The sequence below is a fragment of the Dermacentor albipictus genome, unplaced genomic scaffold (assembly GCF_038994185.2).
Source record: "Dermacentor albipictus isolate Rhodes 1998 colony unplaced genomic scaffold, USDA_Dalb.pri_finalv2 scaffold_28, whole genome shotgun sequence".
Classification (NCBI taxonomy): Eukaryota; Metazoa; Arthropoda; class Arachnida; order Ixodida; family Ixodidae; genus Dermacentor; species Dermacentor albipictus.
In genome coordinates, this window is record NW_027225582.1 from 1,799,474 (window position 1) to 1,824,276 (window position 24,803).

A 24,803-nucleotide genomic window follows, 5' to 3' on the forward strand; every position below is an offset into this window, starting at 1 on the left:
TTAAAAAATATCGGATCACAATGACATAGAATGCAGTGGTTCGACAAGTGCGAATGATTTTCTTTACCAAGGGAACGCTCATGTTCTTTTAGACGGGTGTTTATGCACCGACCGGTTTGTCCTATGTACATGCAGCCACAGGTCAATGGAAGCCGGTACACAACACCTATTCTGCATTTTGTGAATTTTTTATCGTCTTTTATACCGCAGCTGCATTTTTTTACCTTATTGTCTTTACCTTTACCCTTTACCTTTTACCTTTTTGCTCCTAACAAGGTGCAAAAACTGTGTCAAGCTATTTCCAGAAAATTAGACAATAAGGTAAAAAAATGCAGCTGCGGTATAAAAGACGATAAAAAATTCACAAAATGCAGAATAGGTGTTGTGTACCGGCTTCCATTGACCTGTGGCTGCATGTACATAGGACAAACCGGTCGGTGCATAAACACCCGTCTAAAAGAACATGAGCGTTCCCTTGGTAAAGAAAATCATTCGCACTTGTCGAACCACTGCATTCTATGTCATTGTGATCCGATATTTTTTAACACTGACATTTTGTTTTCAGATAATAATAAACTAACACGTGAAATCGCAGAAGCATTCCATATCAAAAAGTGCGCTGAAAGATGCATAAGCCAACCATCGGTTGTAATCACTGAAAATGAATTCGCTTTCTTAAATACTGGTTGAACCTTCTTAATCTGTGTTTAATCTGTTTATGCTTTACTGACCACTCTTCTTGCACATGCTCAGCGCTGATAGCTAAGGTATATATGTTCTGTATCTTTACGAAAATAAAATAGTTGTGAGTAGCGCTCGTGTGTCCCCTTCACTGTGTCCTTGTCAATTGTGCGCGCAAGAATATTTTACTATGAATGTCATCCACATGACTGTAGCATTAAATTACAAAGCAACTCACACAGGTTTTCCGGAAACCACTGTAAAATTACATGCTGGATGTGCCAACTAAATGTGGCCAAGAAAAAAAAAATTAACCGAGGGCATTTTGTTGATAAGCTTATGTTGTTAGCAGACCTTTTTTTCATTTTAACAAACAGCTAAGATTTCTAAGAATCAATGTTAATGAACTAACTTTACCTTACTTATCCATTAGGGTGCGCATGCAAAGGTTGTGTAATACGTGAAGAAATGACTATTAACAACGCACATAGCGACCAAGGTCTTGTGTTGTCCTTTCTTCTGACAAAAAACACTAAAAATACAAACTTAAAAACAAGACAGAGCCTACAATTTTTTCTAACACCACATGACAACGCGTCCCCGCAACAGTAATATAAGTGGTCTCAGACGTCAACATCATCACTGCATTGTGTACATTACGAACATACAAACCGTTAGAAGACCGCGCAACTTCGCGTGTGATTAAGACCGAAGATGCGCACCAAAACGCTTGACGCTGCGGTAAAACTCGCGACCGCTCATTCCCAGTGCTACTGTTTGACGAGGTTTGCGTAAAGATTGATGCAATCGTTGGTGTGCAGAAGCATTGTCATAGTCGCACCATTTCTTCTTCATTGTTTTGTTTATTTCACTGCTTTCTTTGTCGTTAAAAAAGCCTTCATGAATGCTAGGTTGTTTTAAATGCTGTTATTGATCATTTGTCAACGTCATCCACAACTTTTTCATTGACATCTCATCGATTAAGAAAATTCAGCTAATTAAACGTATTTGTGCACAATGAACGAGAAATATTCAGTGGCCACCGGGAACAACACCCATCAAGGTACAGTGATCGCCGTTCGCGTAGTGCCCTTCTGTAATTTTTAATTCTCGCCGACTTTCAGTCAAGATAGCAAAATACCGCAGAATAAAGGTAAAGTGACATATTGGTCATTGTACGTTTTCCAGTATTTCACATCGGTTGCAGAGAAAAAGCTCCAAGATATTTTTGAAAACAACAAAGGGCATAAAATATGTTCACTGGCTTTCCGGTCTGCGACGTCGACCAATATTTTGAGTAAGTTCAATTATTTGGGCTTATTCGCGGTTCTGCCAAAGGCTCCATAAAGCAAGTGTAAAACGGCAACCAATATTTTGTGCACCCAACAATGATTTACTAAAAGTTTTTGACTCCATCTGCACAAGTCGCGTTGTGGACATTGTTGCCGCGAACGCAATCTCGAAGGCTTGCGGTTACGCCGAACGACAAATTAGGATCACAATTTGGCCGCTAAGGTTGACTAAATATTAAACATTACATCTCTGGCTTACGTTCTGGGGTGGCAAGAGCCCGATTTTGTGTGGCCGGGCAGGAACTAGTGCAGCCTGAGTGCAAAGTTGAGTGACGATTGCGGTTGCTATTGGATATTTGTGACCAAGAAGTTTCATGAAAGCAAGCAGATCAGTTGTCGAGGTGCCGCACTATCCCGCCGGTAAGCGGACGTTGTGCACGCGTGAAATAGATTTAGAATGCCACACGCACGGCGTTCGCCCATTAATCGACGCAGACGTACCAAAAAGGCGCAATATCGAGTGCTAAAATGTATAACGAAACTGGGGCCGTATGCCGAAACAAGCCACTTCGGAAATACTATTACCTGGGGCCGTCAGGCGTGCGCCGATTGGCTGGATGAGCAAAATCTGATGACGTAGAAAATCCGACTTTGCTGAACAAAACAATCAGCGCGCGCCTAAAGCCTGTTTCACATGCAAGCGATTCAGTGAATGGAGCGAAGAGCGGCGCGGCACTGCGAAGCTTTTCGCGAGGTTTCGTTTCACATGCACTGCCGGGCCGTGCGTTTTCCGCCGCTGCGAATATTAATGTTGCTGGCGAAAAACACGGGACTTACTGCCAGTTTCGGTAGTTTGTGACTACCAACACAAGCATTGTTTCGTCCCTGCTTTTCAAAATTTCATATTATAGATGCATATCCTGCGTTTTAAGTATCTAAATGATGCTTACTTTTTGTCTTTTGTGCTGTTACTGTACAAAAAAAATCGCATATGCGGCGCACCAACTCGCCAGCGGCTCGGTACTGTGCGTTAATGGACGCTACCGTGTCGACGGAAACGGATTTATGTGCGCCCCATGATCATTCTTACACGCATCTTTTTCATGTATTCAGATAGGTGCACCCGAGCTAAAGCTGCCGAATAACTATAAGAATGCCAGCTTTCTTTTTATCGTGGCTGCGTAACTAAAACATGAATGTTATACATGAATGACATTACCGTTGGCATATCATCTTTCATCCGATTGTTTGTGGACAACTGCGTTTTGTATCGCGATATGAAAGGTCCCGGTTGTTATAATGAATTACAGAAGGATTTAGACAAGGGTGCAGAGTGGTGTGATAAATGGGGCATGAGTATAAATCATGATAAAACTGTGCAGATGTGCTTTACGAGACAAAGGTCACCAAATATTTATACATATATCATTAATGGGACAAATCTTGCATCCGTGTGTGAATATAAATACGTTGGGGTGTACTTGACCCATCAACTATGCTGGCACCATCATGTTAACTATATAATTGCTAAGGCGTGTAGAGTTCTTGATATGCTACGTAGAAGTGCGAAATGCTTTCCTTTAGAAATAAGGAACCTGCTTTACAAGACTAACATAAGACCAATACTGGAATATGCTTTTACTATCTGGGACCCATGGACTGCGACAGACATAAAGAAGCTAGAAAGAGTACAAAGCTTAGCAGCCCGTTTCGTGGTTCAAAATTATACTCGGTATTTTAGCGCATCCCAAATAAAGGCAACATTAGGCTGGAATACACTTCAATATCGTAGAAAAACATTCAGATTAAAATTTTTGCACAATACATATCATTCTAAAACTGGCCTCAATCGTGATAGCTACATAAGGCCACCGGGAAAGAAGAAGAAGCATGTGCTTGCTGCGGACGCGTCCGCGCCAGCTCCCGCTTTCTCACCAATTTAAATGTGTCTTTTGCCCAGTTTTGTACCTTTTCTACCCGGAATCGGATTCTTGAAGTGTTTTTCTACCTATGGAGACCACATTTCGGCAAGTGCGTGACCTCCATACTTTTTTTAAGAGTGATCTAATCACGCGCCCCCCCCCCCCCCCCCCGCCTAGGGCTCTAAGCCTAACGGCGAGCACAGCCGCCGCCATTAACGCCCGTCTCGACTCCGACCAAGCCGCCGCCGACGCCCTACCTCCCCGCACCCACCCCGGCAGTGCGGGCCTCCAGCGATACAACAAACGAGCCTTCTACCCAAGAACGACCCTACAGCGATGGCATACGAAGTCAATGGCCACGACATGAGCCCGGAAGACTTCACCGCAGACGCTGGGTGGACTATCGTGGCGCCGCGCCCGTCAGTAATTAAGACTGCGTTGAGCCAGCCCAACCTCGTTAAACACTAGCGAAAGGGAGGAAATGCGAACGCAACCGTCTCAACAGCGAGAAACTCCTTGATCAAAGCAAGCCGAATGCTCGCACTGCCCCAAGATGACATCAAGATCGTGATTCGCATACGTGGCGGTACACTGTAAACACAAATGAGCCCATGTGGGCGTTTTAACAGTTGATATGCCATTTTTCCCCTCTAGCCTAAAATGAGTACTCCCACGATAAGAAGTAAAATAAGCTAGAACAATTATTATACCCCCGGCCCCATTTGAAGGGCCATTGCGGTTGTAAAATGGGGGTTTTCAAGGAATAACGGTGCCGTACGGGAAAGTGGGAGTGTTGAAATACACCCATATCTGAGGCGAGCCAAATAGAGAAAAGAATAACTCAGCCGTGACCAACAAGGCAGGCAGCCGCAGCGACAATTTCAGTAGGATTATTTCTGCAGTCAGATTCGAAATATACCGCGCAATGTGTGTCGGCGCTGCTTTTCTGTTCGGAGTAGCCGCGCCTTGGCGGTGCACACAGGACGCTGAAAGTCGGAACGGTCGGAACTACGCGCGGAGGAGCACAAGCCTTCGGAGCGCGCGCGCGTGCGTTGAAAGCCGCAAAGGGGCAGCCATTGTCAGCGGCGGCGCATTCTTCTACCGTGGTTGTTGTTTCTCACAGCATTGAACCCCCAAGACTCCACGGTAAGTGAATTTGAACGATTATTACACGTTCTATGAGTGTGCATATGTTCTAAGTGAGGAGACGCGCTGATATGACTTATTGAAGGTCTCATTACAACATGGCGCGACAGTTGGCCGTCTAGAACCATTTTGCACGATCACTGTGTTTCTTCGAGCTTTGTCATAATCGAGGTGACTTGAGTGTTTAGGGTCAAGCGAGTGTACTTAAACATTAGAATTTTACATGATGAGGGACTGTGCTGCGTCTTTAATAGGGTGGATGTGAACATTCGACATGTTCCCCGAAGCGCAAGCCACTACCATAATAGTTATGTGCAGTGCGAGGTGAGCTAAGCTTCGCCGCCTAACCGCGGCCTGAAAATGTGGCGGCTCGTTAAGGGTTTACTGCGGTGCGCGTGTGTGAGTGTTTGTACAGCGATCATTTGAGCGAGAACCGGCGGCACTTCTTTGTGCGCGGTATTTGCTAGCTGACGCGTATGCGGCGCCAGTCCCCTAGCTCGTGCGATTGTGTGCAGTAGGTCGCTCACTAAGCGCGCATTGTGCAGATTTGCCAGTACGCTCCGTGCTATCGTCTGTGTCTCTTCGCGCCCACGCCGCTGATTGTGCAGGGAGTGCGCGACTGCGGCGTGTAGCATGTAGAGCCTGCACCCGTCGACTTTGATCTACGGGCGTGAAATGTCGGCGGCGCGTTTGTGGTATTAAAAGCGTGTGGTGAGCTTCCAACGGCACTACGGGTCAACGCCGCATGAACTGCCGGTCAGAGTATAAGAAACGCTTTATAGTTAGCGTACTGCTTGGCGGTAACAGTGTCCTTCTTTGATTCAGATTACTGGATACGCCGTCACTTGAACCTCGGCGGCCGGAGCAGGTGAGTACCAGTGGCGCCGGCACCTCGGCGGCCAGAAAACGATGCCTGTGCCGTGACGAGATATATCAATTTACGCGATAGAATTGCCGGCGATGGCTCATCTGGGCGCGTCGCTCCATGGCTGTGTTCTTTGCTGGAGGCCGCCACTACGCCTGCCGTGCACATACTACGCTACATCTATACAGTCGATGCTTGTGCAGTGTTGTTATTCAACAGCTGGCGCTGTGCACTGGATACCTGGACTTGGTTAATGTTTAATTACTTTGCTGCTGTGACGTTGCGTATTGGGTACAGATATTGAGTTTTGAATTCTAGGTGTCAAATTCACACAAAAAAGTGGCGCTTTTCAACTCAGGATCATATCACACATCATAGGATCATCCTATATTGCACGAATATTAATAACAAAATTTCTACTGCTGGTGAAAAAAGAAAGGCAGACCGATCAACCTGTATCTGTGAGAAAAATGTGCTTGAAGTCTGCGATCGTCTATTATAAAAAGGTAATACCTTGGTATTCAATGTCAGTAACACTCATAAGTTATGCATCCTTTTGTGTGAAATAATTTGTCTTAGAAGCCATTCATTGTAAGGGATCAGTAAACATCTCATAGCTTAAGTAGTGCATAAGTGTATGAGTTAGGCAAAGGTTTTAGTTTGTAAAGAGCAAAGCCATTAAGGTATAAAATTTTGGCAAGCTTAGTTTAACAATAAGCTGACCAATATACAAAACCTAATGTAGCAGCAGATGCTCTCCAAGATAAACTGGCGACCAGCTTTTTCGTGTTCTATGTGATCATTGTAGTGTCAACTTTTTCTCTTTTATTTCAGGACTGTGGTTGCGGCCGTTTCGTTGCCAGCTGTGAGGATGAAGCAGCTTCATAACCGGAGATCAGTCGCCTCCCATCAGTTTCCCTTTTCAGCAATAGAGGTCTTGGTATGCTCTTACCTAGAGTTTACTTTCATTACTCTATATGTTTTAAGTGCAATGGCTAGTTTAGCGGCATCACTTAGAGTGATTGGTGTGACACCTGTTCCATGGGACGTATGCAGGTTATCCCACGTAACTTTAGCAAACTTAAAAAAATATGCATATGCCACCTAGCTGCACAGAACCTAGGTAATGTTGTTTCCTGTCTCTTGGAAATACTTAGATTTTCTGCATTTTGCCTAATTACCTAATTATTCTTAATCAAATAATCAACTCAGATGTTATAATTCGATAAAAAGTCTCAATTATAAAATTGTAGTGCAACGTGAACATTTTCCAGTACAGCTTTCTGTGGCTCAATATGTGCTACATAACGTGTTAGTAGGAGCATGAAAAAAGCCTGAGAATCCCGCAGAGTGCCTTGAGTGTGTGTGTGACAGCACCTATGTTGTGTTCTTCCTTCAGTCCTCGTCTTTTGCGCTGTACAAACATGTCGACCTCAAATGGCCAGTCCCGTGGCAGCTTTGCATGTATTTGAGTGTGTGCCCTGTATAGGCATGTGTGTTCCAGTAAGAAAAAAAATATTGAAGGAGCCTAACGTTAGGTATTTCAGGACAAGTGTATGATGTAAATTACTATGTGAAAATAAAATAGGAAACCGAAACAAGACTTCACAGTAGAGATATGCAGGTGTGTGCATCAGCATAATGACGAAACCCTTGTGCAAGTTTAGAAAAATATTCATTAAGTTAGTTTCTGTCATTCTTCTCTGTCACATTATTATTGCAAAAATGTGCTGTCTAGTATTGCACCATTAAAACACAGTTCAAATACATCATTCGCTGGCACCTTCACATTCATAGCAACATAGAGAGGAATGGTTAAAAATTTCCTTTGCTTCTGTGACGTTCATTTTAGGCCTTTCTCATGTTTGCTGAGCTTCTTAATACATCATAGACACCCTCCAGTGTTTACAGGCAGCTTGAGCATATTATGCCAGATTGTGGAGAAACTGCAGAGGTCGCAGTGTCTACAGCGGTACCTGGTATATGCAAGTTTCTTGCATGATGCATTATGCTCAGTACCAATTAGATTAAGTTATCATTTTAGCAAAAATCTTTGTTTTCCAGATATATATCAATGTGTGTCCAAAGAACTGCACTTTTTAAAAGAGTTGCTCATTCTCTAAGTCTACTGTTCGGTGTTGTAAAATGCATGTATGTTGGACAGCATAGTGTTTGGCCTTCACCTGAAGGTAGTAGTGGCCCATTTGCATGTGCATAAAGCTGCAGTAAGCCAAATGTGAAAAGATAAGGGCTAATATGATACAGTCATGTAGCAAAATTTACACATCAGCAAACTGTTTAATACAATCCCTAGGAAAGTAAGCAAAAATATAAGAATGTGCTTATATGATAAACATTACCTATGTTTCAGGTGTATGGCCTTCTACTGCCATATTCCATAACAGTTCATTATTGAACACCTTAAAACTGTTGGCCCTGTTTATGTCTAACTGCTTTAACTTCGAAAATTTTCATTGATTGCACTATGAAGGTTTTGGCCGTGACTTAAGTCACTGCCAGAAATAAATTTATAGTTGTGGCCGTCCTATGTGTGATAAGAAAAAACATTTTGGAACCAGGTGACTGCTATGCAGTATGCTAAGTGTGGGTATTAGACCAGTAATTTATATTTTCGTTGTAACCATATATAAAATATGTATGTGCACATCTCGAAGCCATAGACTGTGTAATTTTAATTGAAGGTGTCATTTTGTGGAGTGGGTTTTTTTGTAAGCATTGTCTATAATTTGCACTACATTAAGGTGCAGTGAAGCCAAGCGAAATATTTTGTCAAGACAAAATGGCTAAAGTACATCCTCAAGAGTCTTCAGCGCATTTGGATGACTTTACAGCATGTAGCAAAACAAGAATGGGAACTGAGGTGCTTAATTTTTGTTCATTATTACCATATGGCACCAGCATACAATGAAGACAAAAGAGAAAGAGAAATGAAGTGCACCAAAGGGCAACTCTATCCTGATGGGAGCTGCATTCACATCTGCATGGTGCATGCAATCTTTGAGTTATAGCAGCAGCTATCCGCCTGTTCACTTTGTTGCACATTTGTATTGTTTATGTACTAAGTCTGGCCGTGGAAGTGTTAGGCAGTGCCACTTGTGGCGTTGGTGCGGCATGCAACACATCCTTCTAACCACAGGTGTCATGTATTATGTGAACCTAAGTTTAATTCATGTAATGCACAAAAGTTCCATTTGAAAGCATGTGCCTTATTTGTCACCATTGCCATGAGTAGCACTGGCTGACAGTCACAGGGCGAGACGTCAGCTATTATGCAAAACTATTTTACATACAAATGTAGTAATTAGTATACATGCCAAAAGCCTCACAGAATAAAATTTTTGATCCGCATCTTACAACGATTGTTATTTTGCTTTACCTCAGGATGCCTTTCTACCGGTGTTGCATCCTGTGACTGACCACTCCAACGATCTCGGCAGAATCGTCACGCAGGTGTGTTCTTTTGCGATTCTCAGTACTAATATTTTGTAGTTTACGTTCGATGTAAATGCACAGATCGAATGAAAAACAGGTGAAAAGATGAGCTCACAGGCACTGTGTCCAAACGTTTGTGAGGAAGGAAAATCTTTGTTACAAGTTGTAATTACAGCAACACAAGAGAGTGTGCACATCAAACCACTAGTACCTAGCAAGCCTTATACACAGCATTATACCATAGAAGCCAAAACATCAGGCGAAAACCTGTACTAAACTAGGGACTGTATTAAAACGTTTTGGAGGCTTGAAGTATTTCTTGGGTTACTCGGTCTAATTGCTTGAACTGAACTGACGTGTCCTGCAAAACAGTTTGCATTCGCATTTGATTCAATCTGCAGCAATATCTGAACAAAGGGCTGCAATACTCTAAGGGCTTCCTATTGAAGTAGCACCCAGTCTTCCCAGTGTACTGCAGCCTCAGGAAAATGAAATGTGGTACACTGCACCACATGCACACACAACAAATTTTAATCCATAAGCATCGTTACACTGTGCTTGTGCAGGACTGCGCAACTGGCTGTTTGTTCGTGACCGAAACAACTACGTACATCAAAACTGTACTGGGAAGCCACTATCTTTTTCAGTTAGTGTAACAGTCCACAAACATATGGATTTACATGCACATTTTGTCTGCCACACTTTTCATTGTCGTTTTTTTGGGCTCTTGCTTTGATGGCTGGGAGACATTTCAGGCTCGCTGAAGAGACAGGTAGCCCAGTAGCTGCCCTCACAAAGTTGTTATTTAGATTTTTAAGAGCCAACTTGCTTTGGACAATGCTGAATAACACATCAAAAGGCCCGGTATTATTGACGATGTTAGAATGACTTTGAAAGAAGTTTATAAGTGTTCTTTTTAACTCTGATCTGTCTGCTGAGACCAAATCATGTCAGCTTTTAATGAAGCAACGTTCAGGTTGGAAAACTGCAAGGCTGTGTGGGTACTCAAACAATATCATTGCTTCAGCTAGCTGAAGTTGCTCCATGACATCAAGGCAGAAGCAAATGACATGGCAAAGGAAAGGTTGTTGGACAAAGGACTCTTGGTGGCAATTATGTAGGTTCAAGGGCTATTGCACTGAGTAAGAAAATGTGTTCCCGATACAGCGTGAACATAGTGTTAATGCTGAAGAACAAACTGGCACCATCTGCCTAGTCCTACACAAGCACGTGCACAGAAAGGGATGCCTGTTGGCCTTGAGGGCCACCACTAGAGAGATCAGCTGCTATCGCTATGACATAGAATGTGACATCAGATGACTATAGTTCACACCTTTGGTGCAGCTCGCTGGCTGGGCAATTGAAGCCTTCATTGTAAGGTTGAAAAATTTCAATCTCAAGGTGGCAATTTAGTTGCCAACTCTTACAGCATGGTTCACTACTCAGTGATGCAGGGCTGGGCGTATTCGACCAAGCCTGGTGCGAGTTTTCATGAGTGCCTATGTTCAAGCTGCCGCTAGATACTTAGTTGATAAAGTCACTGAAAACGAAATATGGTCATCGAAAGAGTCATGAAAACGATGCACGCAAGGTTTGTAGTGTGCTCACTTGGTATGACATTAGTCAAAACACCCTGTGTAGATGTTCCAAAAGGACTTCTTCTTGGGCAAGTTAGTGCTTAGATTTCCTAGGTATACTTTGTGGCGCAAAATACATTCCTTGAAAAGGGGTAGAAGAAAGGAAGACAGTGAAGTGCCAAACTACCAACTGTTTAATGACAGCCTGAACAAACGTATAGAAGAAAATACAACTTCCGCTCAAGCGCAGGGAGCCTAGGTGCGACAGAGCAGCATGGTCGCGATACCATACTTTGGATGAAGCACATTTGAAGCACAGGGAAAATCAGACATCCACCCGTTCGTAGCAATTGCTACAAAGGAAAGCCATACGGATTCCTCGAAAGAAAGGCCTCATACTTGAAGAAAAATTCGTCCTGGTCCCGGACTCGAACCCGGGATCACCGCCTTTCCGGGGCAGCCGGTCTACGATCTGAGCTAACCAGGATTTTCCCTTTATTCATTACTTCTCTCTACCTTGCGGATTTCCGCAGAACTACTACGTCAAACTCTTGCCTTTGCTTTGTGTTGTTGACAAATTCGACTTCGCCCTGCCATCTGCTAGCCGCCTGGTTAGCTCAGATGGTAGAGCGGCTGCCCCGAAAAAATGGTGGTCCCGGGTTCGAGTCCCAGACCAGGACAAATTTTTCTTCAACTATGAGGCCTTTCTTTCGAGGAATCCGTATGGGTTTCCTTTGTAGCAATAGCTACGAACGGGTGAACGTTTGATTTTCCCTTTATTCATTACTTCTCTCCACCTTGCGGGTTTCCGCAGAACTACTACGTCAAACTCTGGCCTTTGCTTTGTGTTGTCGACAAATTGGACTTCGCCCTGCCATCTGCTAGCCGCCTGGTTAGCTCAGATGGTAGAGCGGCTGCCCCGGAAAGGCTGTGGTCCCGGGTTCGAGTCCCGGACCAGGATGAATGTTTCAACTATGCGGCTTTTCTTTCGAGCAATCCGTATGAGTTTCCTTTGTAGCAATTGCTACGAATGGGTGGATGTCTGATTTTCCCTTTAATCAGGAATGAAGCAAAGTCATTTTTTGCGCTAGCCTATTGCAGAAACAAAATATGACAAACTGAGCTTTTAAGGGGGCCCTCAGAGGGGCCCACTCCATGTGTGTCTTCATTTCTAGCGCAGCTGAGCACATCTGCAGCTTGCACACCCTGTTCTAGAGGTGATCTGCTGCGTGTGGAAAGACTAGATGTGCTGATATGGCGTGGTATTATGTGCACAGTCTTCCCACGTGTTTAGTACTGGGGGTTGCATAATCTGTTGTTTCAGAGATGCATTGAAATGAGAGACAGACATAGCATTCGCCTCCACTGCCAGCACTTTTCACGATAGTGTCGTCCCACTGCGTGTGACAGTATCAAAGAGGACAGAGTGGATGAAAAAGCAAGGCTGGGTTTGCTTCATACTACCTATGTGAAGGTATCGGTGACACACCGTAAAACCATATCTTTATTCGCTGACTCTCAAATTCAAAATTTGAAGTCGTACTAAATGGCTTTGTATTACTGAGAGTAAGGGTAAGCTGCAATGGCAGGATTGAAAAGGCTAGGAAATCTCTTCAGTTTAAGTTATTTCACAGCATATACTGTTCCAAACATGTAGAGATAGGGAAATTCATATCAGGCTATCATCATACCTCACAAAAAAGAGATTACACTAAACAGGTTTATTAATTTCCTTTTACTTAGTGGTGATGCCTCACATTGCTTTTTCCATGGACCAAAGGGACTGCAAGGTTTTTTCGCCTGCAAATGATTGCATAGTTTTCAAAGATAATTCCCTCCCTGCTTTGTTTGCTTGATTTGACTGTAAGTTACATTACACAGAATGTATATCCCTCTGCAACGCCAGTACAGGAGAAGCAGGTACTAAATGAATAACCACAAAAGGATTTTGGGGCGAGCAAAAATGGCATGTGCAATAAAGATATGCACAGATGTCCCGTCAGTGTTGCTGTCAAACAAGAAATTGTGATATTGAGCGACTGAGCAAAATAACTAAATGTGTGCTTGCCGAACTATAGCTGGCATTTGCACCTTGATTGTGACTTAGCTACCAGAAGAAATTTGTTTTGTCTTGTTCTTTTTCTGTTAAAATGTAGTTTTTTCTTTGTTTACTTTCGTTTGGGTTTTTGTAGCTATATCATGTGCACATGTGACCAATAATGCCGTCTGGAAGTTAGTGGTTGTTGGTATTTCTCACTGCCTGTCGTTTGTTCAGTGTGTACTAAAGTCAAAAGAGCACCGACCAGTATAAACCAGTGTGTTGAATTTGTTTTCTTGTGTTAGTGGGAATGATCTGACTGGTTATGTGCCCAAATAAATTAGATTATGAAAACAAAGTTCATCAGAACATGTCATTCGTTTTACTTATATTTACCTTATTTCAACTGCAGAACCCACATGTTCAGGCATGTAGATTTAAGTAGAACAAGTCTTTTTGCGATTGTTAGTTCTGAACAGGTGAGAGCAGTGCTAAGGACACAAAGTGAGTCCACATAGATAAATGGCATGGTGCACTGTGCACGGACCTGATAATTGATGTGTTTTTGCAGCAGACAAGCAAATAAATATCTAGTAACACCTTGTCAAAGGCACGAAAGCACATAAAGAGGCAGGGGTTGGCCACATACAAATGTGCCTTGGTTGTAGGTTTGTTAACAAGCATGCCACTTTCCTGTAACTTCAGAATACAGGTGCTGCACTGACACATACATCTATTTTTTATTATGCGAAGCATACTAGCCGCACAACCACGCTCTTCCTTGCTGCGCCACGCGCGGCCGCGTAGCTACCGTATGACGTCATAACAGCTGCAAAAGCGGAGGCTCAACTCGTGCGCTCGCTTGCGGCCGCGTAGCTACATAGCCGGGTCTCAGCTCGTGCGCTCGCCTGCATGAGTTGTTTCTTCGTCTAGCCGAACCAAATATAGCCAAGCAACAGCAGTTCACCAGGCTAAACAGTGGTTCAACAACTAAAATAAAAGCTAGTATGCTTCGCATCCTGGGCTTAACCTTAGCTAAGCCTCAGCCATTTTTTTTGTGGGATTTGATTAATTTCGGGGTTAATGGTTGCTGCTTTCGCTAACATGTTGCACTTGTGATATTCGGGACATTATCTGTACTATTTACAGCGTATGTACCCTAATGGTCACATAGGGGTGCTTAATCGTGAAGGCTCTCATTCAAATATTGCCTGGTCTACATATGCTTTTCTTCATGCCAAAAAAATAAGATATACTACGTTTGTGTCAGAAGGAAAGAAACTGAGTGGTGTCTATTATTGCACATAAATCTATGCTTAGTTGCGTTAACATTTTTGCATAATTTCAACAACTTATTTGGTGCATTTCTGTAACATTCACACTCTGGCTTATCCACTTAGGTGTAACGAATAATAAGGGCAGAAAAGTAAAGCATTGCTGTGGATATAACCTACTACTGTTGATTCTGTTACCTTTTCGCAGCTTTTCTTTTTGGAAAAGCATATGTACAAAAGCACGTTTTGACCAAATAGGCTGCTGTTTGCGAGGCTTTTCAAGCACCACTATAACGTGACAAAAGCAGTGTGGCCATTTGGTTATACAAATTCTGGTGTATTGGCACCACAAAAAGTAAACGAAGAAAGATATGTACGCATGACACAAGCACCGGATCTCACTTCAAGCTTTAAAATAAGGAAACGCAATATTTAATAACAGGTGGAGACATTATGTGATGATATCTGTTAAAAGAAATTCTTTATGCAGTGCAACTAATGGATCACTGATACATTTATCATTCTTTTTAAATGTTGCAAACCACAATTACGTTGCATGTTGTCATGTCATAATATCTCGCTACAACGCAAGTTTTGTGGAACACAGCACCGCGGTCACATTCTTTGCAGCATTTACCATTGTGTGAGGGAGGCTTGTTTCACACAGATGACTCATACTGCCTCAATCTCCCTGATTTCACATTAATAGAGCATCCCATCTGTCCAATGTAGGCACGGCCTTGTGATGGCAGCAGACTACGCAACGCTTGCGGCCTAGCTCACTAGATGCATATTGTGCTTCAAGCCACAACCAACCTTGTTAGGCCGCTCATCTCTCGAACAGGAAGAATGGACGGCGTAGGGCTGCATGATTGTTTTGTATATACTTTTGAAGTGCCGCTAGTTGCACGTGCGTTTTGTGAATGGAGAAGCGTCCACCCCCCCGCGCCTCGGGCGGCAAACGATTCTGTTTGTGAGGGGTCGGACGGCCCGCGTGGTGTCGGTAACGAGCCGAGGCGCGCGCCGCCGCGGGGGGCGCGGTGCAGAGGCGCAAAACGGATTCGGAGCAAATGCTTTTGCGCGGGCTTTGTTGACATTCCGCCGATGGTCATAATAGGGCCACGCGGACAAAGCTCGAGCGGGACGGTTGTATACGCGACGTTGTGGCGCCGGCTCTTGAGTCCCCTGCTAATTGGAGACGCAGCTGCTAGCAATGTTGACCACGTCTGGCGCGTACGGAGCGGGGGGTTCGCGCCCCTCGCATTCGGACGGCAGCCACGTGCATCTTGTTTTGAGCACTGGGGAGAGCCCGCTTTGTGTCGTGTTGCAACATGCAGTGCGCGCCGTAGAGAGGGGCGCGGCGTCGTTTGAAGAGCACCCGAGTCCGGATGCCGCCAGCGGTAATTAGTTTTCTACCAGGAAAAACCTTGAGGGGGACTACGGTACGCGGTGTTGGGACACCAGCGCCCGAGCCCCCCTTGCTGGCTAGAAACGCCGCTGAGGTGCGAGATGGCCTCAATAAATCATGCATGCCTGGCGTGTTTGACGAGGCCGTCACTGACCACGTGGAAATAGGAGGGGGAGAGGAAGATGTGGGAAGAGGGAAAACAGGGTGGTTTTCCAATAGATTCACTTATGAGAGTAAGCCCATCCCTTTGGGTTGTGGCTTAAGAAACTGTCAACTCTCATTGGCAATTGCTTCCGTGGGATGGGCTAACGACCCTACCGCCCTTTTTCTTTGTCTCTTTCCCCTATAACAACCGAGACGAGGTCCTTGTTCCTCAGTCTAGGCTGTAATCACTAAACCTGATAGAACAGTAAGACTCCGTACGATGCAACGCTAGTCTGGGCCGTAACCACTTAGTGGTAGAACAGTGAGACTCGGTTGGTCGTATGTAGTGACAGTTGTCCTAGGCTCTAACTTAAGAAAAGTAGAAGAGTAAGGCGCTGTTTACTTGTGTGTTTTGTATCAGTGTTCTTTTGCTCACTGTGTATTTGACTGTGTAAATATTTCCGTTACAATATATCTTCAAGTTTTGTTACCTCCAACCTGCCTCCTGCTTCATCAACGCCGATAAACACCTTGAAGAGACTTTGGTCGACTTCAAGGAGAAAAGAACAATCAAATCAAAAAACTTAACTGGCGCAGCCGACAGGATCGGCGAGCTCTACAACATCGAATCCTGGACCAGTGGTGAAGGGATCAAGTCATCCAACGAGCACCTCCTGCACCTTTGAGAAGATCCCACAGCAGTCAAGCCCGGCACCGTGGAGGAGATCCGAAAACGACAGTGCATTCAGCAAAGGGTGAGCAGGATTTCTTGCGTCTTTCTCAAGTTGGCATGGCAGTTGATGTGTAGAGCAAATGGTGAGGACACGCGGGGGCGCAGAGACAATGGAGTCTAATGGAGTTGAGGGTGCGACTGTGGCGGAAATGGATCGGAATCGGGAGTTATCAAATGACGATAGGCTAAATTCCGATAAGTCAAATGAAATGAGAGAACCCAGTCAGAGCCAGGAATTTTCGCAGCAGGCATCTCAGCCTTTGCAAATTCCGAATGATACAAGAACGCTTGAACTTGAAATTCAAAGGCTCAATGCTCAGACTACCTGTATACAACTTCAGATCGAGTACGAAAGGCTGTTGCAGGCAAGGACGAATGCTGAACGTCTCAATGGGACGTCGTCCAGCGCTGAGTCGGAGCGGGGCGATCGGAGGCGAATGGGCTTCGACTCCGTCGCGCAATGCGCAAAAGTGCTGAAAGGGTTCCGCCTGCCGTGTGACGCGGATGTACCCTTATGGTTTGAGGAGGTAGAGAGAATTTTTGCTACTTACGGGGTGCCGTATGAGAGTCGCGTGCATTTAGTCATGCCAGCTCTAACTGAGCGCGTTCGCTACCTACTGCGTAACCTCAACCAGGAAGAGAGTATAGATTACGAGTCAGTTAAACAGGCAGTGTTGATGGAACTGAAGCTTTCTCCGGCAGAGTATCTGCAAAGGTTTGAGAGAGCAGTGAAGCGGAAGGAGGAAACGTGGTCGCAGTTCGCGTCGCGAGTGAAAACGTATTTTTCCTACTACCTTCAAGTAAGAGGAGCCGACACTGTAGAAGTTATGGCAGAACTCATGGTAGCGGATCGTATAAAAGCGGGCCTTAGTATAGAGGGTCTTGAATACGTGATGCTACGAGAAGGCGAGGGATGGCTTAAGCCACCTGAGATTGCCAAAGTACTACAAACTTTGGAACAAGCCAAAGGCAAAGGATACGCCTCAAAGTCATCAGTGGCAGAGATGGGGCAAAAGCAGACGCGCGTAGCGAAAAGCGCCCTCAGGTGCCACGTATGTCACAGCTCAGGCCATTTCGCTAAGGATTGCCCGATGTCTAGTGACAAGGAAAATCAGCCAAAGAAGGCTATCGAGCCAAGGCAGAGGGCACAAAGGGTGTCGATAGCCCACGACACGGGAAGTGAGATACCGAATGGAGTCCTCACTGCAAAGGTAGAGGCCTTGAAACACAAAGGCGAAGGCATGACTAACCTGCAGTTGATCCCTATCTCATGCGGAAACGTATCCACAGATGCGATTCTAGATACGGGAAGTGAAATAACTGTCATACGCGAGAGTCTCCTTCCGAAAAGTATCGTGGAGCCATCAGGCACAATAAGATTGGTGTCAGCATTTGGTAAAACTATCGAGGCAAAGCTAGCAACGTTGCCGGTAAAGTTAAATAGCCCGCAAATGGCGGCGGAGCCCCAGAACATTGACCTACTCTGCGCGTTGACTAATGAGCTCATCGAGGGCACAGATTGTTTGTTGACCAAGGAAGATTGGGAACATTTATTCAAGGCCAGCAGCTCTCTGGAATCCATTGTAGCACCGGCCGAGCCTGCTCAGAGGATAGAGCGATCAAACGAGAAAGCCGAGGCAGTAGCCTGCAATGTTACTTTGGAGGAGGAAGGTGTTTCTGGAGAAGTTGAGCTAATTGATGAAGAGAGGGATGCGTCAATAAGCCAGAGAGAAGAGTTCCGCAGATTGCAGCTAGCTGATGCTACCTTAAAGAAAGGTTGGGAAGATGCTCGGAGTGGGAAATCCGGCATGTTCGTCTCTGATGGACTCTTACACCACTGGGACTCAATAGTAGGCACCCGAGTGAGACAACTAGTTGTTCCCAAAGACAAGCGCAGTGAGGTGATGCGTTTAGCTCATGAGTCACTATGCGGAGGGCACCTAGGGCCAAGGAAAACTAAAGGGCGTATTGGGTGTAATTTTTTTTGGCCTGGCATGGAGAAGGAGGTATTAGAGCATTGTCGTTCATGCCATGATTGTCAAATTCGCTCTGACAGGCGTCGCACGGACAGAGTATCTATAACTCCTCCCACTAGGCCAAATCACCCTTTTCAAATTGTCAATGCAGACATCATTGGACCCTTAGACAGACCGTCAGCGAAAGGTCATAGGTACGCGCTATGCTTGGTGAACATGTGCACAGAGTGGCCAGAGGTTGTCCCACTGCGCTCTTTGACAGCTAAGGCGACTTGCGACGCGTTGATTGAAATTTTCAGTCGCACTGGCGTTCCGGAAATGATCTGTTCCGACCAGGGCACTAATTTCAAATCACAGCTCACACAGTTGATGCTCGAGAAATTAGGTTGCGCACCAAGATTCTCAACCCCAGAACACGAAGAGAAAATAGCTGCAATTAAGAATGTGGCGACCCCACGCACTAAAAAGGAGCTACGCAGCCTGCTAGGACTGTGCGGCTACTATCGCGAGTGCGTCCGAGAATGTGCAGAGGTGGCGAGCCCGCTCACGCGGTTAACGAAGAAGGGGGTACCCAATAGCATACCCTGGTCAGAGGAAGCTCAGACGGCGTTTAAGACACTGAAACAGTCCCTGTGCGAGGCCGTGGCGCTCAGCACTCCGGACCCATCTGAGCCCTACTGGCTTTTCACAGACGCATCAGCTACGGCGGCGGGCGCTTGTTTGGCGCAAATGACAGCTGAGGGAAAGGAGAGGCCTATTGCCTTTGCCAGCCACCGCTTCACGCCGACTCAGACGCGATGGTCGACAATTGAGAGGGAAGCGTTTGCTATTATATGGGCCTTAAAGAAGTTTGACTACTGGCTTTTTGGTGCCGAGATAAACGTTGTTTCCGACCACAATCCATTGTCGTACCTTACAACTTCGACTCCACACGGGGCAAAATTGACAAGATGGGCGCTGGCTTTACAGCGATATCACGTGTCAGTGCGACATCGGAAGGGTGTCAGTAATGGTAACGCGGATGCTTTGTCCAGGCTTCACAACAGCTCATGGAAGCCAGCGTAATACTATAGTGCCATGCCAACTGGATGGGCGTGAATGTTCCTGCTCACTTGGCGCTGTATATTGCGGACTTTGTGAGTGCCGATTCAAGACCCAGAGACACTAGAGTGCTCTTACAGTTTGGAACTGCAATCGTGTGCTTAATAGTTTGATGACATGTATTGTGTATTTCTTTTTACTCTCTTCTTGCTTTGTTACTTGAAAGTGCTTGTTCTTGTGATGTAATTAGGCTAGGGTGTGGTTAGAATGTTCATTACGTAATCGCGGCAGTGATTTATCGTATCACTGAGCGAAAATCAGCCCAGTATACTCTTTAGGGGGAACGTGTTAGGCCGCTCATCTCTCGAACAGGAAGAATGGACGGCGTAGGGCTGCATGATTGTTTTGTATATACTTTTGAAGTGCCGCTAGTTGCACGTGCGTTTTGTGAATGGAGAAGCGTCCACCCCCCCGCGCCTCGGGCGGCAAACGATTCTGTTTGTGAGGGGTCGGACGGCCCGCGTGGTGTCGGTAACGAGCCGAGGCGCGCGCCGCCGCGGGGGGCGCGGTGCAGAGGCGCAAAACGGATTCGGAGCAAATGCTTTTGCGCGGGCTTTGTTGACATTCCGCCGATGGTCATAATAGGGCCACGCGGACAAAGCTCGAGCGGGACGGTTGTATACGCGACGTTGTGGCGCCGGCTCTTGAGTCCCCTGCTAATTGGAGACGCAGCTGCTAGCAATGTTGACCACGTCTGGCGCGTACGGAGCGGGGGGTTCGCGCCCCTCGCATTCGGACGGCAGCCACGTGCATCTTGTTTTGAGCACTGGGGAGAGCCCGCTTTGTGTCGTGTTGCAACATGCAGTGCGCGCCGTAGAGAGGGGCGCGGCGTCGTTTGAAGAGCACCCGAGTCCGGATGCCGCCAGCGGTAATTAGTTTTCTACCAGGAAAAACCTTGAGGGGGACTACGGTACGCGGTGTTGGGACACCAGCGCCCGAGCCCCCCTTGCTGGCTAGAAACGCCGCTGAGGTGCGAGATGGCCTCAATAAATCATGCATGCCTGGCGTGTTTGACGAGGCCGTCACTGACCACGTGGAAATAGGAGGGGGAGAGGAAGATGTGGGAAGAGGGAAAACAGGGTGGTTTTCCAATAGATTCACTTATGAGAGCAAGCCCATCCCTTTGGGTTGTGGCTTAAGAAACTGTCAACTCTCATTGGCAATTGCTTCCGTGGGATGGGCTAACGACCCTACCGCCCTTTTTCTTTGTCTCTTTCCCCTATAACAACCGAGACGAGGTGCTTGTTCCTCAGTCTAGGCTGTAATCACTAAACCTGATAGAACAGTAAGACTCCGAACGATGCAACGCTAGTCTGGGCCGTAACCACTTAGTGGTAGAACAGTGAGACTCGGTTGGTCGTATGTAGTGACAGTTGTCCTAGGCTCTAACTTAAGAAAAGTAGAAGAGTAAGGCGCTGTTTACTTGTGTGTTTTGTATCAGTGTTCTTTTGCTCACTGTGTATTTGACTGTGTAAATATTTCCGTTACAATATATCTTCAAGTTTTGTTACCTCCAACCTGCCTCCTGCTTCATCAACGCCGATAAACACCTTGAAGAGACTTTGGTCGACTTCAAGGAGAAAAGAACAATCAAATCAAAAAACTTAACTAACCTCTTCCTTTTTTTGGCTTCTGCCTTTTGTTGCAGCTCAAAACTCTCCTAACAAGGGCCTGAGAAAAAGGATTTGCGCAACTAAATCAGGCATGACTAGGGAATATAATGAATGAGATGATGAAGTAAAGAAGTGGTTGCAGTTGTTTCGTATGCATTTGGGATTTTCGTGAGTAATTGTGCAGCTGGTCCCTACGGGCAAACATTTTTTTTGTATGAAACATGTGAAGAGAGATTTGCTGTGATGAGAAAAAAAGACTGAAGCCAGAAAAACAAACTAATTTGTTTGTTGCGTGCAGCACAATTTGCAGGCGTTGCACTGTGCAACGGAGGTTATGTACAGTCTGCCATTCCTATCCAGTCATGCTTGCATTGCATAGACACGCATTGTAATAATTTGAGATTGAGGCTAATGAAGTTTGTGTGCAACAACTCTCATCCGCACATTGTGATGCGCTGCAAAATAGAGTGGTTCGTTCCAGTGTTCTTCGAAACTCGTTGCCAGAAATTATGAGCAAATGTACATAAGATAATTAAGCTTTGGCAGATTAGCATGAAAAGGACAAATGCATCAGTCATTCTCAATTAAATTGCACAAAGAATTTGTTTTTGAATTAATAACGTCACTTCGTGTCACTACGTGTTGTATATGTCTGTTTTCTTATTAAAGCCAGAGTTGAGGTTAAGCACTTGTGTCCTGCATGTCTTTGTCTTCGTTTGCTTCTGTGGTGCCATTACACCAGAGTAAATCCATGACAGGAGCTGCCAGTCCATGCAGTTATACTACATTGGGCTTAGTACGGCTGGCAGCCTGAATGTGACGAGTGCGAAGTAGCAGTAGGAACTTCAGAAGGGTAGAATTTTGTGTCAGTTGGTGGCGCATATTATAGTATGGTGAAGCGCTATAGATGAAACAGTGTGAGGCGAGACAGATGGAAAAGTCCTACAGAGAACTGTGAAAGTTTGCTGGAAAGTTTTGCTGCAGCAGGACAATGCGTGCATTATCCTGGTGCAGCAAAATTTGCCAATGTTCGTAGTTGTCAGTAGAACTTCCCCATCTACATTACACTTCACCATACACTAATAGCAGTAACAACAGCAACCAACTGACCCAAGCAATAATCAATGCCCACAGAATTGCCAAATTGTAGGAGAAATGTTTCAGTGTAACACGTTTTGTTAACTGACAAGTAAATGGCACACATATCTACAAACCGATGATCAAGTGCATTTTTCATGCACATACATTATTTCGCACAACCGCTTCCTGCTTTGGTTTTTTATGGCTTTTAGGAAGCATTCCAAAGTACTTAACTGTTTGTCTGTTCTAATATTAAATCTGTAGTCAGCCAGCACTATGTGTCATTACTGTATACGCCCTTACTTCGTCAGTGTTCTTCGCGCTGTTCCCAACTAAATATGAATCACCAAATAACCATTTTTTTAAATTTTTAGGTTATGAAGAGAATACTCCTAATATGTTATTAAATAGAAAAATTTTCTCAATTTTAGGAAGAAGTCCGGCTGGCCCCAAGCCAGATGTGAAATGAAGAAAGGGCACTCCACATCAATTCATCTTTACTTGTCGTCATAACCAGTCTGTTAGCTTAATTTTGGTTCTTCCTATTGAATTCTCAAGAAAGGTACCAACTCTCATTCATTGAAAACGAATTTTTGCACTTGGGGACGCAGCCATGCACAAAGCCTTTGAGCTCAATAATATTTTTATTCTTAAAGAAAGTGCAGCTCCTGCGTGGAGCAATGGGTTGAATAAGACGAGGGTAAATGAAAACATGGCGACATCAATTGTCAACAGTTGTCCAACAAAAAAGGTCTCAAGCTGGAGCCAACATCATTGCAAGGGAACCAAATGGCTCCAGCCTGAGACATTCGTTGTTCAACCTGGCAAGTCACCTTGTCGAAATATTTCCTCTAGCCTGAGACCTATATCCAACCTCGACCAACAATACACCCATACATTTGGCAACCCATGGCAAGGTAACAAATTCACATTCAAAGAAAGAGAATGCAGTGTGCACCCTGGAAGGTAGCATGAACAGTATTTTATTTACTTAATGAAATGCAGGTTTGCTATCCAACTACTTTATTTCGATCCCCATTTTATAACTGGACAGCATGGTTCCTCAGAGAGAATATTTATTCAAAGCTCACACAATTTCGCTCCTGTATCTCCGTTAAAGCTGTCCTGGTTGCAACACTACCAGCCCTGTCTGAAATTGCATAGCAGTGTTTTGAGTATGCATCCCAATTCAAAAGAATAGTCAGGCATCTACCTCAGAATGTCTGCTACTGCGTTGCAGCTCGAATTCTATATGTAGGTGGTGACTGTGATGCCATGTGCTTTTTAAATACGACCAATATGCTATCTGAAGTGCAATTAAATGCAATCTCAAATGACCTCAGCGCGGGGAATGACACAATTGGAAACCAATGTGATCAGGAGGATTTGATTTCTGAAAACAAGGCACTTAAACATGAGAAACCAGTAATAATCTCGTCTAAAGATGCTGTTATTGGGTATGATAGGGGAGTTACTTGTTCGTGGCTGCATTTGCAGCATGTTACAATGCTGGCTTTATATATTGCACTGGGTACAGTGAAATGTTGCTACTTGTACAATATTCAACTAAACATGGTAGCCATGCTAAAGTGTCCATGCAGAACACAACTCATCCACTATTAAGGACTGCAGCGGAACCTTCATAAACGAAAATCGCTTAAGCGAAACTGCCGCTTAAGCAGGACACCATCCTGATGGTTGGTTGGCTCTCTGCAATGTCTCGCACTAAATAGAATGCCTGGTAAATGGAACCAATTTCCCCGGCCCCTTGAGGCTCCATTTAAAAAGTGCCCACTGTAAAAATATATGGGGAATCCTGCTTGGAACTTTCGCAAATCTAGTCGTAAACAAAACTGCATTTCAGTGGGAGTGAAATGCAAAAGCACCCGTGTACTTAGATTTAGGTGCATGTTAAAGAACGCCAGGTTGTCCAAATTAATCCGGGTTACTCGCTACGGCACGTCTCATAATCAGCAGGTGGGTTCTGGTTTGTAAAATACGGTTTATTTTTAATAGCCTGCTCGGAAATACAGTCCAATAACTACACTAAATTAGGTAGCTTGTTTGTGTGTTGAGTCCCAATTTCTTAATTTAGTACTTTGACATTTGTCATATTTGTGTGCTAGTCCATGCAAAATACCACTGATCAGCCTCATTATACAAGCCACTGTTAATTTAGAACAGCTTAGTCAAGCAACTTTAACTTACAGCACAAACACCTAAGACGGACCACAAAAGGAACATACGACACATCGAGGCTAACAACTTCTTTATTTCTTCGTCGTCGATGCAATATAAACCCTAGACCACACAACCGTGCAGGCACTCAGATTACATTACAGAGATCTGCCAAATTATCACATAAACAAACGTAGGAAGTCAAATTCAGATGGGTGCAGGGACAAAGATATCTCACTGATGCAATTATCGCCTTGCCTTTTTATGTGGTAGGCCTCTATGGTGAGCCGCGCATGCTAATTCTTGCTTTTGCCTAGAATCG

The 24,803-nt window shown here is 44.9% G+C and overlaps 2 protein-coding genes across 4 annotated transcripts in view; one reads left to right on the top strand and one right to left on the bottom strand.

Annotated features, from left to right (window-relative positions):
* The window catches only part of LOC139052644 (kinesin-like protein KIF11), a 210,399-nt gene that overhangs the window by 141,988 nt on the left and 43,608 nt on the right, over positions 1-24,803 (bottom strand). The gene's annotated exons all lie outside the window — the stretch shown is intronic.
* LOC139052616 (uncharacterized) lies at positions 4,232-24,660 on the top strand. The gene is made up of 6 exons (XM_070529689.1): positions 4,232-4,314; positions 4,878-5,041; positions 5,867-5,909; positions 6,741-6,846; positions 9,309-9,377; positions 22,735-24,660. Exons 1-6 carry the CDS (start codon positions 4,232-4,234, stop codon positions 22,765-22,767), a joined length of 498 nt encoding a protein of 165 aa, XP_070385790.1. The 3' UTR covers positions 22,768-24,660.